A 14,657-nucleotide genomic window follows, 5' to 3' on the forward strand; every position below is an offset into this window, starting at 1 on the left:
TACCGGGGCAGCAGCAGCAGCGGGCGGGCTGTCTGCTCCCCTCGGAATACCAGCTGCCCAGGTGCCCCGTGTACTGCCTAGAATTAAGCCTGGTGTTGCTCTTCCTGCGTTCACGCTGCCGTGTTTCAACGCCAGCAGTCCCCAGCGGACATCAGACCCACCTCGTGCCTCATGGCACACATCAACCCGAGCCGTGGTCTTCCTGGCAGAAATGTTTGGGTTTCATGAGTTTCCTTGACTCAGATCAAAACTGCTGTAGTAAAAGAAGTGTCCAAGTGGGATTCACTCACTGTACTTAGGGTTGCACCACAGAGCAGTCTAGGATCTCACTAGTGTCCTTCTGGATAAAAAAAACAACCATGCTGGAAGATACTTCAGCAGCTCCTCTGGGGTATCCCAGCTGCTCATGGCCATTCAGTCCATGGGATCAGACCTCGAGATACTCTACATTAGTACTCCCTGAAGCAAACGTCCCTGCCATAAACTTGTAACTGTTTTGTCATCCTTTGCTGCTTCTTCAGAATGGTAACAGTGCAGAGTTTGTCAAAGACGGGACACGTTTGCTATTCCAGCTGCTTGTCTTAGGCCTGTACGAACCCTGGTACAGTGTAAAAAACGTTGACTTTACAGTGACAATTTACTGAAGCCACACAACTCTTCCTGCTGCAATCGTATCGTTTTTGGAGAATGCAGCGTGTGTGGTGGGGGGTTGTGAAGTACTCTGAAAAGAACAGGAACTCCAAAATGACTCGAACTTGTTTTTGTCGCTTCAGTCTGCCGCTTACAGTGTATCTTCAATCTGATTTAATCAAAGGGAAAACCTCTGAAGGAAGCACAGGGTGAAATCCTGTATTCTGCCTCGTTCCTGGAGTGGTTTGCAGAGGAAGCTCGCCGGGTTTATGGGGATGTCATTCCAGCAGCTGCCAAAGACAGAAGGATCCTGGTGCTGAAGCAGCCAGTAGGAGTGGCAGCCATTATAACCCCAGTAAGCATATCTTAGTTTTCCAAATAATGTGAGGCTTTTCAGCTCTGCTTACAGCACGGGGCCTTATGGCTTCTCCTGCCCAGGAGACGCCCCTGTAAGCTTTCATTTCTACCCTGCACTCACAGTGCTACTCTGTAACATTCACTTAGGAACAGCACATCATACAGGTCTGTTTCAGCTAACGCATAATTACAGAAAACGTCAGCAATTTCTGCAAAAACAGGAGGCAAGGTTTTCACAAGTTTGAATGCACTTTTCTTTCTCATCCTAGTGGAATTTCCCCAGCGCTATGATTACCCGGAAGGTTGGTGCAGCTCTGGCAGCTGGCTGTACAGTGGTAGTGAAACCTGCAGAGGACACACCTTTATCAGCATTAGCTCTTGGGGAGGTGAGCTTTTATCCTAAGCTTTACATTAGCAGTAGACTGAAGCTGTAGATGAGGAATCAGGCTTCAGGGGTTAACTTTGGCCAACTTTATACACGAAGGACAAGTTGGCTGAACAGATCCAGAGGTTCTAGTTTAGTAAGGATATTTAAAAGTTGCCTTTAATATAGTCAGTGGCTTCAAAGATGACCTGGCAGATTAACTTCACAAAACTACTTTATATCTTTCCTTTGGTGGCTTGGAATGTCCGCCAGATTAAACTGGAGTGAAACTGCTGTCTTGATACCATGGCACCTGTTATTAGTTGTGCTGTGCAGTTTTGGCTTCCATTGACTTACAGACTGGTTTCTTCAAAGCAGTAAACAAACATTAAGTGACTATTCCTCACACAAAATGCACTGATAATGCAAATTCTGTTTTTCTTCTTTTTGTTCCTTTTTTTGTTGGTGTGGGTTTGTTTGTTTGTTTGGTTTGTTTTGTTTCGTTGCAGCTTGCAAACCAGGCTGGAATTCCAGCAGGAGTGTATAATGTTGTTCCTTGTTCCAGAGAACAAACGCCAGCTGTAGGGGAAGTTCTGTGCACTGATCCACTGGTAGCCAAAATATCTTTTACTGGCTCCACAGCAACAGGAAAGGTAAATAAGTGCACATCCTTGTGCAATCCTTGAAGATTATTTTTGTAGTTATACTGGAGAGGTAGGGGAAAAGTCTGTTTCTTTATAGAGCCTTTTTTCTGGCTACTGTACATAGGTTGTCCAAGTAATTGTGTAATTCCTGAGATATTGCCTATTTACTTTAGTATCAGTACTTCCACAGAAGGATGCCTGCGTGCAACTTCTGGATAACTGACTTATATTGAATTTTAATGTGAACAGTCCCATACAAGATGCTCTTGTTTCATATCATAGGGTGACAGCACATTATTAACATTGAGGTTTCAAAGATACTATTCAGGAATGGCTTCTGCACTTGAGAGAAAGTATTAAAGAAGTGAGGCCCTTGAATATCTCCTGTCAACTTCAGTCAGTAAGCAATCTTCCTTGTCACCATCTCTAATGAAATCAATAAAACTGCAGAGTGTGCCTAGAAAATGGAAGAATCCTCTGGGGTGGCTGAATGAAGAGAGTCTGATATCAAGGCAAATCTGAATCCCAAATTCTTTTAGATCTTGGAAAAATTCTGTAGAAGTAGCCAAAATTTTTAAGTAATAAAAATAAAAAGCAAACAAGATTGACAGTGTTAGTGTATAAAAGCCTGACCTGAACTGAAGCTGACAAAAAAAAATCCTTCTCTTCATTATTTCTTGGTCAAAATTTAATCTCTCAAGATTTTAATGAAGGAAATTTGGCCTTTTTTTTTTTTTTTGGTCATAGAAGAAAACAGATGGTTGAGCATTATAGACAAGATGTAGATTAATTCCCTGGTAGAGTTAAGTTTTTCACTGCCTTCCATCTATGGTTCCATAGTTCACATCTGGTAGAGGTACAAATTTCTGTGTCTTCTCTGTTGCCTACAGATACTGCTGAAACTTGCAGCTGGGACTGTGAAGCGAGTTTCCATGGAGCTTGGAGGCCATGCTCCTTTTATTGTGTTTGACAGTGCCAATGTGGACCGTGCTGTTGCAGGAGCCCTTGCTTCTAAGTATAGAAACTCAGGGCAGGTGAGTGTAAACTTTTTGTCCTTGTTTTTGGAAAAGTGAAGAGTTGTTCACATAGTTTAAGCTGTAAATAAGCTATTTGATGTGAAAGGAAAGCATAGAACATTGCTTTGTGAAGGGAAATATACTGGAGTCACAAGTGGCTCAGGGCACTCAGAAGTCTGATAAAAACACTATAAAATCCCATGTACTTTCACAACATGCATGGCAGTCAGTCAGTATTGTGAATGAGAATGAAGATGTTCACTGGGATCCTTGAAAGAGAAGTGATAAGACATTTTGTTATATGCTTTGTTAGCATTAAAGTCATTGGAGAGCTGGAGCTATGAACACAGTGTCGTGCCTTGGTTCTCAGGATTATTTTTTTAACACATGTCGAGCCATTTCTTAAAATAATGGCTTCAAGTCTCATGATAAATGTTTCCGTCTGTAAGATTGTGTGTTTGATTCAAGTCTTCTTTTGTGTTCTGTAAGTACCCAGCAGGAGTTAAAGGGATTGAAATCTGTTAAGTCACATATAGCAAGATTTTTCCACAATGAGAAGCTTAAAAAAAGTGATAGAACTCGTGTACATTGCTTCATATGTATTTTACTTAAGAGTCAAAAAAAAAATTAAGAGCGTGAGTTTCCCAGAAGTGAGCAGGGCTTTGTGGAGACTGTTCCAGGCTTATGAGTATTACCTCTGCATGTGAAAATGAAGTTGACAAAGTCCAACTTTGAAGAAGCAGCAAGTTTTTAATGGGATTGGGAGGTCATTTTGTTGGGAAAACGTTGCTTGAATAACACAAGAAGAAAATAAAAAGACTAGTCTTGGGAAGAATGATAGGAAACAAAATAGACTGGAATGTGGACAAGGACCACTGACATAGATTGGACAAGATCTAACATACAAGTCACCTTTGCTGCTGCACAGAAGTAGCTGTTACTTTTGAGAGACTGTAGTAATCAAAATAGGATGCAGTCGGAGCATAGGGTATCACAAATAAGTAAGCCACTGAAAACAAAAAAAAAATCCAGGAAGAAGGCAAACTCAGACTTGATTAAAAGAGTTAGAAAAAAAGATCCCACACCACCAAGTGTGATTTCAAGTTTTGCTGCTCAGGCCAGCATTCTGTTATTAGAAGGTGAAGTTTGAAGCTTCTGGACCTTGGTTGATCTATCTATCAGAGTCCACAGAACCCAGAAAGCCTTTTACCAGCATAAGCTATTTACATTTAGCAGTATGGCATATTTCACACACATACTGGAAGCTTGTTGAAGTTGTATTTCTAAAGTGAGAGGGGGTGATGAAAGAAGTGGCAAAGCTAAGTAACAGCTTAGGATGATGGAGAAGAGGCAGAGGACAGATCACTGTGGTAACCTGATACTGTGGCATGAAGGCCAGATGAATTCATGGACAGATGAAATACCATATAAACTATTGTTTGTTTTTCCTTTTCATGTTTGTTTTCAGACCTGTGTTTGCACAAACCGCTTCCTGGTGCAAAAGGGAATCCATGACAAATTTGTGGAAAAGTTTGCTAAAGCTATAGAGAGAGAACTACACGTTGGATGTGGATTTGATGAAAAAACTACCCAAGGGCCACTAATTAATGAAAAAGCAGTGGAGAAGGTATAAATAAAATACTTCATTTTTGACATCTTAGGTTCCCTTTTATTATCCATGCAGTAACTTTATATTTAACTTTTTTCTGTCTTGCTTTGTTAGAAAGTATTTGTAGCGTGGCTGGAAGTGTGTTCTGTCCTCCAATTATGTATATGTATACATGTAGATGAACAGATGTGAGCAGTTGTGTATCATTCCCCTATTTCCATTAAAGGAAAAAGATTCCTCCTTTAGGAGAAACTGATTCTTCCTGATTACCTTCTAGCTCTTGTCAAGAACAGTTAGTGAAATTGGATACATTGTGAGAGTTGTGTGGTGATCCTGTAATTCTGAAGCAAAGTGAATAACAACTTATTTTGAAGAACAGTGCCTCTGTTTGGCAAAAGCCAAGCAAAATAATACATCAAGACTAAAAATACCAGATCTCTGAATGTTGTAATGACTTGAAACCTTATATACATGGTTTGAGTCTTCTGATTTGGATTACGTGTGACTCCAGGAAATGGTTATCTTTTTTAATTGCAGGAAGTTGTATTTTCTATAATATTTAATCCTTACATTATTAAATTATGTGGTTCATACTTTCTAAGGTAATATGGATCAGCTAGATGCAGGCTTGGTTTGAAACCCATTATAGTTGAATGCTGCCATATTCTTTCTGATCATAAAATAACAGAATATGAAAATACTCAGTTACTTGGGAGACAGGGTACACTACTTTGATTTCTTCCCTTTGGGCCTTCCCTTTGTGCATCATAAAAGTATAGTGTGTGTGTGTATCATATATATCTATACATACAAATAAGCAAATGCTGTGTATAGTAACAGTCTTTCTGTAATTTCAAAGGAAATTCTAGGTGGAGACTGCTACTTTAGTTTTCTCATTACTTATTTGTCTTTGAATGAATTGTAGATGTAAGGGTTGGAAAATGTTCTTGTCAGTACTATCAAAGTTGTCTGTTTCTCTTTAAATGACAGTCATGTACTTGTTTTCATAGTGCTTGATCATGGATATCAGGTATACTTGTTAGTCCTGCAAAGACCTTTTTCTCAAGTTAGATGTAACCTTTTCGTTTCATCAGAAAAATCTTAAGTATCAGTGAGACTGGGGCTATACTGATAATTTATCCCTCTGAAATTATGTCAGACTGCAAGAAATAAAAATTCAAGAGAAATTTTAACTAATATTGCAAATAGTCTTCTGCAAAGTATAGACCTCTTCAAAACCTCTGTTTCACACCATAGACTATTGTTTCATCAGTGGAAAATATACCAGTGTACATTCCTAAATGCTGACTGAGATTTTTGTTTTGCATACCTCAGGTAGAAAGACACATTAATGATGCAGTTTCTCAAGGAGCATCTATTGTGACTGGAGGGAAACGACACAGCTTGGGGAAGAATTTCTTCGAGCCAACCCTACTTAGTAATGTTACAACAAAAATGCTTTGCACCCAAGAAGAGACATTTGGCCCTTTAGCACCAGTTATCAAGTAAGATTATTAATTTTCCAGAATAAACAGCATTTTAAAAAAAGCAGCAAAACAATAAAAGATTGTTTTGATGAAATACTATTTGAATAACAGTTTGCCAAAAGATATTTATGATCACACAAATCTTGTAATAGGACTGGGGTACATGAGAAAGCTTACTCTGGATATGTGGTTCATTTGTTTCTCTCTCTCTTGACCTGATTTTAGCATCTCTCTAACTTTTTTAAAATTATTTTGTTTACCTGCATCAGCAGGTAAGCAAGGGTAGATAGCATTAAAACCCTCATCAACTTCATGATGTGCAGTATGAAGTAGGAGATGGGACTTTGCAGCTTATTACATGATTTCTTAGTCCTAAGTTTTTCTGATGGTGGATGGCTTAGAGCTCTTTTTTGTCCTTAAAACCTTCCCTGCGTCTCTGCAGAGCAACTGGATGTGCTGGTAGAACATACCTCTCATAGCTGAGGGTGCTTGTGTAGTAGGGGAAATGGGCAGGCTAACCCCTGTGAAGTAGATGTTTTATCTGCCAGTATCTGGGGAGGATGGTAAAGGCAATCTTCATTACTTAACTGCAGTTTAAATTAAGGTAAGTGGTAGAAACTCCTCCACTGCTTCAAAGCAAAAATGTAATTAGATGTTTAAAATATACTTTTGGATAAAAAACTGCATCTTGACTTTTTTTTTAATCTGCTAAGGCTGCTTCTTGTCAGTAGGTCAGTAAGACAGTAGATGAACTGCAGGCCTCATTTGTATGTTTTCTTTTTATATTGACAGATTTGAGACTGAAGAAGAAGCTATTGCCATAGCAAATGCAGCTAATGTGGGTTTAGCAGGTAGGCCTCTCTGTCAGATAACTGTATTTCTATAGTTTTATGAGCTTTAGTGTTATGGGATGAAGATTTTTAATGCAATGGCAGACATAATGTCAGTAACTCTTTTTCACAGTCTTCTGCAATAGTTCTTCCTGATTTTTATTTTCATTCCTGTATCTCTGTGTCTGCATGGCAGGATATTTCTACTCCCAAGATCCAGCTCAAATCTGGAGAGTTGCAGAACAGCTGGAAGTTGGAATGGTTGGTGTTAACGAAGGCATAATATCCTCAGTGGAGTGTCCTTTTGGTGGGGTAAAGGAGTCTGGCTTAGGGCGAGAAGGTTCAAAATATGGCATAGATGAATACTTAGAAATAAAATATGTCTGCTTAGGAGGCTTATAAAAATCTTCAAAAAGCACAATCCCACCAGCTTGGAAAAAAAGTGCTGTAGTTTTAATAAGCTTCTTGAACCAGAAATATGTAAGAATGCAACTTCTACCTTCTTTAAAACTAAGCAACCCTGTTCTATATGTGTAGAGAGATACTTACAGTATTCTGTGCTGCCATGTTTTTACACATTATTTATACATTGAGTTGTTTTTCAGCAATGTGATCACAGTATTAATAACTTTTAGTAATAAGTAGGAAAGAATGCACATACATTGTTCTTAGACTACCCCTGTGTAAGTGGGAGGATCTGGAATCTTATGAATAATGAAAACATAATCTCTGGCAAGGGGAAACTAGACAACCATTTTCTACTGCCACTAATGTTTCAGTGTGGATGTGGGAGGCTTTGGGATTAGCAGTCTCCCTGTAGAATATTGTGTAAATACATTTTCTAATGTGGTTATATGACCTTTTAAAAGCATGTGTCTTTTTTTTTTTTAATTGTGAGAGAACATGATGCTTATGAAAGGTGAGGAATTGCTTTTAGCTACAGTTAGGCATCCCTGCAGGCAAGTGCAAGACAGCTTTTTCAGTGCATTGTAATGCTGGTTGCAGAGCTGCCACCAGTTTAGCTTTGGGCTTCTGAGCAAACAGCTGCAATTCGTGCCTAACAGCTTGAACACATGGGATGTAATACAGACCTTGTTTGATGGTTTTGGGCCCCAGCAGTCCTGGGAACAGGACAGTGCAGGACAGCAAATTGCTGGCTTAGTGAGTAGCAGGAGAAAGATGGGAGTAACTTGCAGAACTGTAAGGGACACTATAAGGGCTTTGTGTAGAAAGCACAAGTGGTGACATGATAATGATAAACTCCCTTCCATGATAAGAACGTGACTCTCCTTGGGTAGGAGTACAAGTCACTGCTGTAAATGTTGCTCAGCGTTTAAAGGAACATTACTCACCACCTCCAAAGAACACATGCAGGTAGATGGTTGTGTTCCTATGGGCTTTGTGCCTTGAATTGGATTTGTGGTTACACAGGTGAATGTCCATTAGGAAGGAAGGTTTAAAAAACCTTTGAACCTGGCTAACTTGTGACCTAATAAAGATTTAAATAGAAGTGATTAGAGGTGAGACTTCTACACACACTTCACTACTATAGTTGTCATCTTTAAAAGATGACTTAAAGCTTTCTTAAATAAACAGAATTTTAATGGCAGTCAAAAGAAACACTTTAAACATGTGCAATGTTAATTTGGCAAATAAATCAGCACTGCAGAGACTAAGGGGAATAAGTTTTGTCCCCGGTGTTGGATAACTTTCTTTGGTGGGGCTTTACCAATTAATTTGTAAAAAAAAATAAAAGAAGGCAACATAGCTTTTTTTTTTTTCTCTACTCTAATGAATGTACCCTATGAAATGGGATATTTTAAGTTATTTTATCTAAGCAGACAAAAGAGGTAACAGACACCACAAGACTTAGGAGGGGGGGAAGCAAGCTGGAACTGAGTTTCATAGGGGTTTTTTAAAGCGCACATAAGGTAGCATTGACTGCTACTTAGTATTTCTAAATAATTTTTATGGTTATATTTGTGTAACACTTGAGACCAGGTGGGTCTGAAGTACATCATTTGTCAGTAGAGCGTGTGTGCAACGTGCCAACCAAAGGACAGTTAAAGGATGCTTGCTGCCCTTCCAGTCATTTCCAGTGCACCAAAAATGCACATTTAAGACAGCGAGGACTTAATGCTGTTGGTAGTTGCAGCATATGTGCTTGTTGTCAAGAACAAAAAAAGGATGGCCAATTTCTATGCTAGTTGCAAGAAACTTTCTCATAGCCAACTTCTAGACTTAGGCTATTGAGCACACAGGCTGCCTGAACTTGGGGCATAGAGTGGTATAGAACAGGAAGCTGTTGGCCAGCCTTAGCAGCCAATACATGTCTGTTTATTAATGGATAGAGTGACTAGATAGCAGGTCATAACTTGGTGCCTGGGTAACACACAGCAGTGATGCAAGCACACTTAACAGGTATTGTGCACAGGTAGAATACCTGCCACTAAAACTGCACAGACTTAAAATATGTCTGTCTGTGAACTGCAGTAGTAGGTCAAAATTTAAGAGTTCTCTTACTGCTGGATGGCAGTGCAGTCTTGAATGTGGTGGTACTTCTTGGGACCGTGCAGCTGGAGGATAAATTCTTTAACTTGCTGCTCTATTCATTATGAAGTAACTGATGCTGATGCATTAGTGCAATCTTGATGTCTCCTCTGAAAATAACACTGTTAAAATTAATGTTTACTTTTTTTTCTTGCAAATATTACCTTTTACTATGCCTGATAATGAGCACAATCCATAATTAAAGATAAGGTATGTAATAAACTTTAAAACTACCTTCATCTAGATTGGATTGCGGTTGGATTCCAGCATAGTATCTTTCTGTCAGTAAGGTCTGAACCTGTTAAGCACAGAATAATCTAGAAGTTGTCTTCATAGCAAAAGCTGTGATTCTTCAACAAAAGATATACTTGAATTCTCACACCTCAGTTACGTCGATTATTGTTTGTGATGATTTAGCAATTTCTGGATATTAAAACTGTGATGGAAAAATGTTTTCAGTTAATAAATAACTTCTGTGAAAGCAATGAGTGATTTGTTACCTTACTCTATGTTGAATTGACAAACTGACAGCAGCCGTGTTGACTTGAGTCTCTCAGATTTGCACAGAATTTTTTGTTCTGCCAAAAAAGACACTACTTTGCCTTCACATGTTCATGAGGGGCAAGATTTTTTGTTATCTCAATTACAGTCACTTCAAACTAAATCAAATAGATGAAACTACTTTGACATACTAATATGCCATCAGTCATTTCAGATGCAAGTCTTCTATGCTGAATCAAAACATTTTACTACAAGACACAGGCTTTGTGGATCAAAATTTCCGTCCCCTGCTTTTCAGATATGACTACTTGCATAATTCTCTACTTCATTTGTTAGCTTTATTTCCATTTAGTTAATACAGCTTAGAAGCATCAGAAACTGCCTTCTCACTTCCAACCCAACTTAGTCATGGCCAATTTCCATTTTATTATGTTATAATTTAAACAGCTATTGTTTGACTCCTGATGCCTGTTCTCTCTGTCTAATAAATTCTTAAGAAACCATGTTTACCTGTTTTATTACATACTAACATTTTTAGCTTCAGTAGGTAAACATTATAGGCTGGACCTGATGATGTCAGAGGTCGTTTCCAGCCTCAATAGTTCTGTGATTATCTCCAGTCATTGCACACAAGCTTTTTTGCAAGTCACTAGGTAATGCTAGTCCACTGGTATGCTAAGCTAGCAAAGTTACACTGGGTGCTCAGGATAAGTGAGGGAGGCTCTTGATGCTGGTAATACTGATCACTGATGCAGTACCAGTGAAGACAGAATCAGTGCTGTGTAAGACAGAAGTGAAGTGTAAATAAAAGCCTGACCAATACTTAGTACTTCATTTTGTTCACAGTAGCTGGCAGACTGCACTTTGTTATCTCTTGTCATTGAGATTAAGGAAGTGTTCGAGCAGGCTAGTGTTCTGCAGCCTCTCCATTTCCCAGACACGTGTTTTAATCACACTTTATGCTTTTGTGATTAATTGTGCTTTCATGACTAAGTCACAGAATATAAACAGCAGTTTAAATGGTTTGCACAAGGTAAAATAGTTCTTACTGTTCCAAATCAATCAGGCATATGTTGAGACTTGGGCAATCCTGTGAGTAAAAGAAGCTCCATGCTTTGACTTGGCCGTAAAGGTCTCACTGTTAACTGGTAGAATCATGTAAGTTATGCCCTTTTTCCTGGCCATACTGCTTATGCTTGCCCATCAGTAGGGGAGGGGGAGGCTGCTGCTGTTCCCAAAATGTACAGTAACAAATGAGCAGATTCCATTCTTCAATAAAGGACACTATCTCATCAGCTCATTCAGCATCCAGTATTCCATTGCAGGAGTTAAGTATGACTTTATGAGGCACCATGTAGACTGCAGCACCTTGTAACTACTTAAAGTAGCTTTTATGGTCTATGTTTTTTTCCTACAGAAAGACACCTGTATCTTTTATTATCATTTAGCACAAACTCCACACATACTGCTGCATAGATTTTTCTTTCTCAGTTCAGAAGCAGGCAGCATAACCTACCTCTAGCTAACAGCAGTATTTTGGATTATATTGCACACTAGCACCTCTGACTACTGCAAAGCAGCCACTGTACTTACAAACACTCAAGTATTGAATTTGCTATAGAAAAAGCCACAGAACTTGTGAAATGACTGCTCCTGGCATGACAGCTCCTAAATATTTGCACACAGCCAATTAAACCAATCAAGGCCAAGCAGCACATGAATGCTACCTGTTTGAAAAAAGACACTGTTTTGCTTTTCTCAGTAGGAAGGGATCAGGGTACAGACATAAGCTATGGTACACAGTGCATCTCTATTAGCCTGACCTGAGTATTGAGTCCAATACAGAACACCACAGAATGCCATGTCTTTTAAAAGAGTACCTGACAAGTTCCTAGAAGGAAAGACAAAACTTTATTAGTAGTTACATAAATGTAATTATTTCAGCTCAGAAATAGTTCCAGTTACAATACATTACCATTTGCATTAAATAATATTGTCTAGAAACAGATTGCTAGTATAAATTCTGTAACAGCTCACCCATCTACCCACAGGGAGAAGTGCATCCATACAGAGACAAACTACTGATGTGCAGCTCATATGCACTAGATTCGTAGCCTGAGCAAAAGGGAAAATAAATTGCTTTTTCTCCTGCCTTTTAAAAAATTTCTAAGCTTTAAAGTTCCCCCCTTGCCTTAGGGAGTTAGGACCTAAAAGATGGGAAATGGGTTGTCCTTTGCTGTAGAAGTAGGGCATTGATATTATAGCTAGGGATCAAACACAATAAATTGCTGATGTTAAGAAACTCTAATTCACCCCTGTCCCCTTTCCCTTTCTCTAGAGGAATGTTTACCTCTCTCAAACCTCACATAAATGCCTCAAAAGACTGAAAGAGTTTTATTACCACCATCCCAAAACTCCAGCTGACTGCAGCCCATTATCAGTATATTGAGAGGCAAAACAAGTTTTACTTGAGGCTTAGAACAGGAATACAAAATGTCCCTAGGAACTCAACTATTTCAAGAACATAAGAACTGTCTAAGGAAAGTTTAAATACAGTGTAGAGAACACAAACCTGCACTCAGTCCCTCTGTTAAGTTGTCACACTGTCACGTTCCTGCATGTGTGCACACTTCTGTTTGCCCACAGGAGATCAAGAAAGAAAGAAAATTAGCATCATATAAGCAAACACATCTGACAGCAAGAACCAGATGCTTGAACAGTACCTGTATTTGATGCATCTGACAGAGGGAAACTGCTAAGATTGTTTACCTAAAAGGACGCAGTAAAAGAAAATGTGTTCTTACACATGAAGCAAGAATAGCCATTTTTTCCCTCCTCACATGAAAAAACCTCTGCAATTAGACTGTTTACGTTTTGCTTGAATTTCTCAGCAATCTACCGAGCTTATATGAAAGGCTGAACCACAGGACACAGAATTTGGATGCGTATTTCAGCAGATCTGCCAAGCTAAGTTTTGCTTCATACTGCAGTAGCATTTTGGTGAAGAAAATTAAAAACACAAGCCAATGACCTGCTTACAGCATGAGATTTGTGCTGCATATACAATGCATGGAGTGCTGAAATTGAGTACTGAGCCTTTTTAATGCCTCAGGCAGTAATGCTAAAAAATATTTTTGTCCAAAATATGCTCCTTACTTAAAATGCAAACAAAAGCAATCTTTTTACAGAGCTGGACAGTCTCTGCTTGTGCATCCATTAGCACGTATAAAGGTAAAACCAAGATGCAAAAGCCCCAAGGCTATAATGCACTGTAAGTATCAGCATATTGTTTGCCTTCAAAGACAGTAGCTGATCAGTGCCAAACAGAATTTATTCTTTATTTTCTATGGGCTCTAAGCAATGCATGACAAGGTACATCTAGTCTCCTCTGCTCTTCAGTGCAGACAAGACTGTTAGGAGTATCCCTATTTCACAAAGAAGCTGCCAGCACTCTTTTCTGTGTTTGAAGGAAAACTCATCATAACCAGAAGACTAGCGTCAGAATCCTACCATTGTGTTTGCACCTTAACACAAGGTTTTCTGACCCTTTCATTCCAGGCATGACCTGGCATTCTGCAAGAAAGCAACAGTTCTAGAGATAAAAATTATACTGAATCAAGAAAGAGTCCAGCGCAGAGCCACAAAGATAAGGAACGGAGGGGAACACCTCCCTTGTGAGGAAAGGCTGAGGGAGCTGGGTCTCTTCAGCTTGGAGAAGAGGAGACTGAGGGGCAACCTTATTCATGTTTATGAACATAAATGAGCATAAATGAATGAACATTATGAGCATAAATATGCAAAGGGTGAGTGTGAAGAGGATGGAGCCAGACTCTTCTCAGTGATGTCCAGTGATAGGACAAGGGGCAACAGGTGCAAGCTGGAGCACAGGAGGTTCCATGTAAACGTGAGGAGAAACTTTTTTACTGTGAGAATGACAGAGCACTGGAACAGGCTGCCCAGAGAGGTTGTGGAGTCTCCTTCACTGGAGACATTCAACACCCACCTGGACATGTTCCTGTGAGATGTGCTCTAGGTGATCCTGCTCTGGCAGGAGGGTTGGACTAGATGATCTCCAGAGGTCCTTTCCAACTCCTAACATTCTGTAATTCTGCAATTCTGAGGTAAAGAGCTTGCTGCAGTTTCTCCTAATTTCCTGACAAAGTCATGCTTGGCCAAGTGACACTAACATGTGGTATCAAGAAATTCACAGAGCCAGAAACTATTATTTTCAGTTTTGGTGCAAGTTTCATATTAAGCACAAGGCTGATCTTATGTAAGAGGAATTACTTCTTCCAATGGGGTGGAAGAATCAAACTACTGGAAGTAGAAAGAGCTCAAAAATTAAAATACATTAATCTTTTGAAACATAACTATGAAGATGTCAAAGCACCATCTAGAGAACAGAATTTAATAAGCAGCTACCACTTGTTAGGGCCTTATGCAATAAGAAATACATCTAATGTTTTGTATTTGTTAGAGTAAGAAATACTTGGCCAAATCAAGTAGATGTTCTCATGGCACGTGAACTTGCCACCAGTGCAAAAATTCGGAGCCCACAGCATGTGTGTATGGGAGAAGAAAGAGCCTGGGAAGCTCTGCAGCATTAAGGAAAGCAGGTTTCTGATTCCTGTAGTTGTTCTACTAGAGAACCAGGTTTTAGGTGTGGGGG

General features: G+C 39.3%; 1 protein-coding gene across 1 annotated transcript; it reads left to right on the forward strand.

Moving 5' to 3' along the window:
• The first annotated feature begins 359 nt into the window (after positions 1-359).
• ALDH5A1 (aldehyde dehydrogenase 5 family, member A1) lies at positions 360-7,414 on the forward strand. Its single transcript, XM_010004528.1, has 10 exons — positions 360-391; positions 522-525; positions 815-985; positions 1,257-1,373; positions 1,861-2,004; positions 2,886-3,029; positions 4,480-4,638; positions 5,956-6,125; positions 6,900-6,958; positions 7,134-7,414. The coding sequence occupies exons 1-10, from the start codon at positions 360-362 to the stop codon at positions 7,337-7,339; spliced, it is 1,206 nt and encodes a 401-aa protein (XP_010002830.1). The 3' UTR covers positions 7,340-7,414.
• Positions 7,415-14,657: the final 7,243 nt, after the last annotated feature.

The sequence above is a fragment of the Chaetura pelagica genome, unplaced genomic scaffold (assembly GCF_000747805.2).
Source record: "Chaetura pelagica isolate M959 unplaced genomic scaffold, ChaPel_1.0 scaffold78, whole genome shotgun sequence".
Taxonomy (NCBI): domain Eukaryota; kingdom Metazoa; phylum Chordata; class Aves; order Apodiformes; family Apodidae; genus Chaetura; species Chaetura pelagica.

Bases quoted from the DNA above. Each gene is read 5' to 3' on its own strand.
- ALDH5A1 (XM_010004528.1), top strand. From the start codon at position 360: ATGCTGGAAGATACTTCAGCAGCTCCTCTGGG. The intron at 1,374-1,860 runs GTGAGCTTTTAT...GTTTCGTTGCAG, and splicing joins CAGCATTAGCTCTTGGGGAG to CTTGCAAACCAGGCTGGAAT. The intron at 4,639-5,955 runs GTATAAATAAAA...TGCATACCTCAG, and splicing joins ATGAAAAAGCAGTGGAGAAG to GTAGAAAGACACATTAATGA.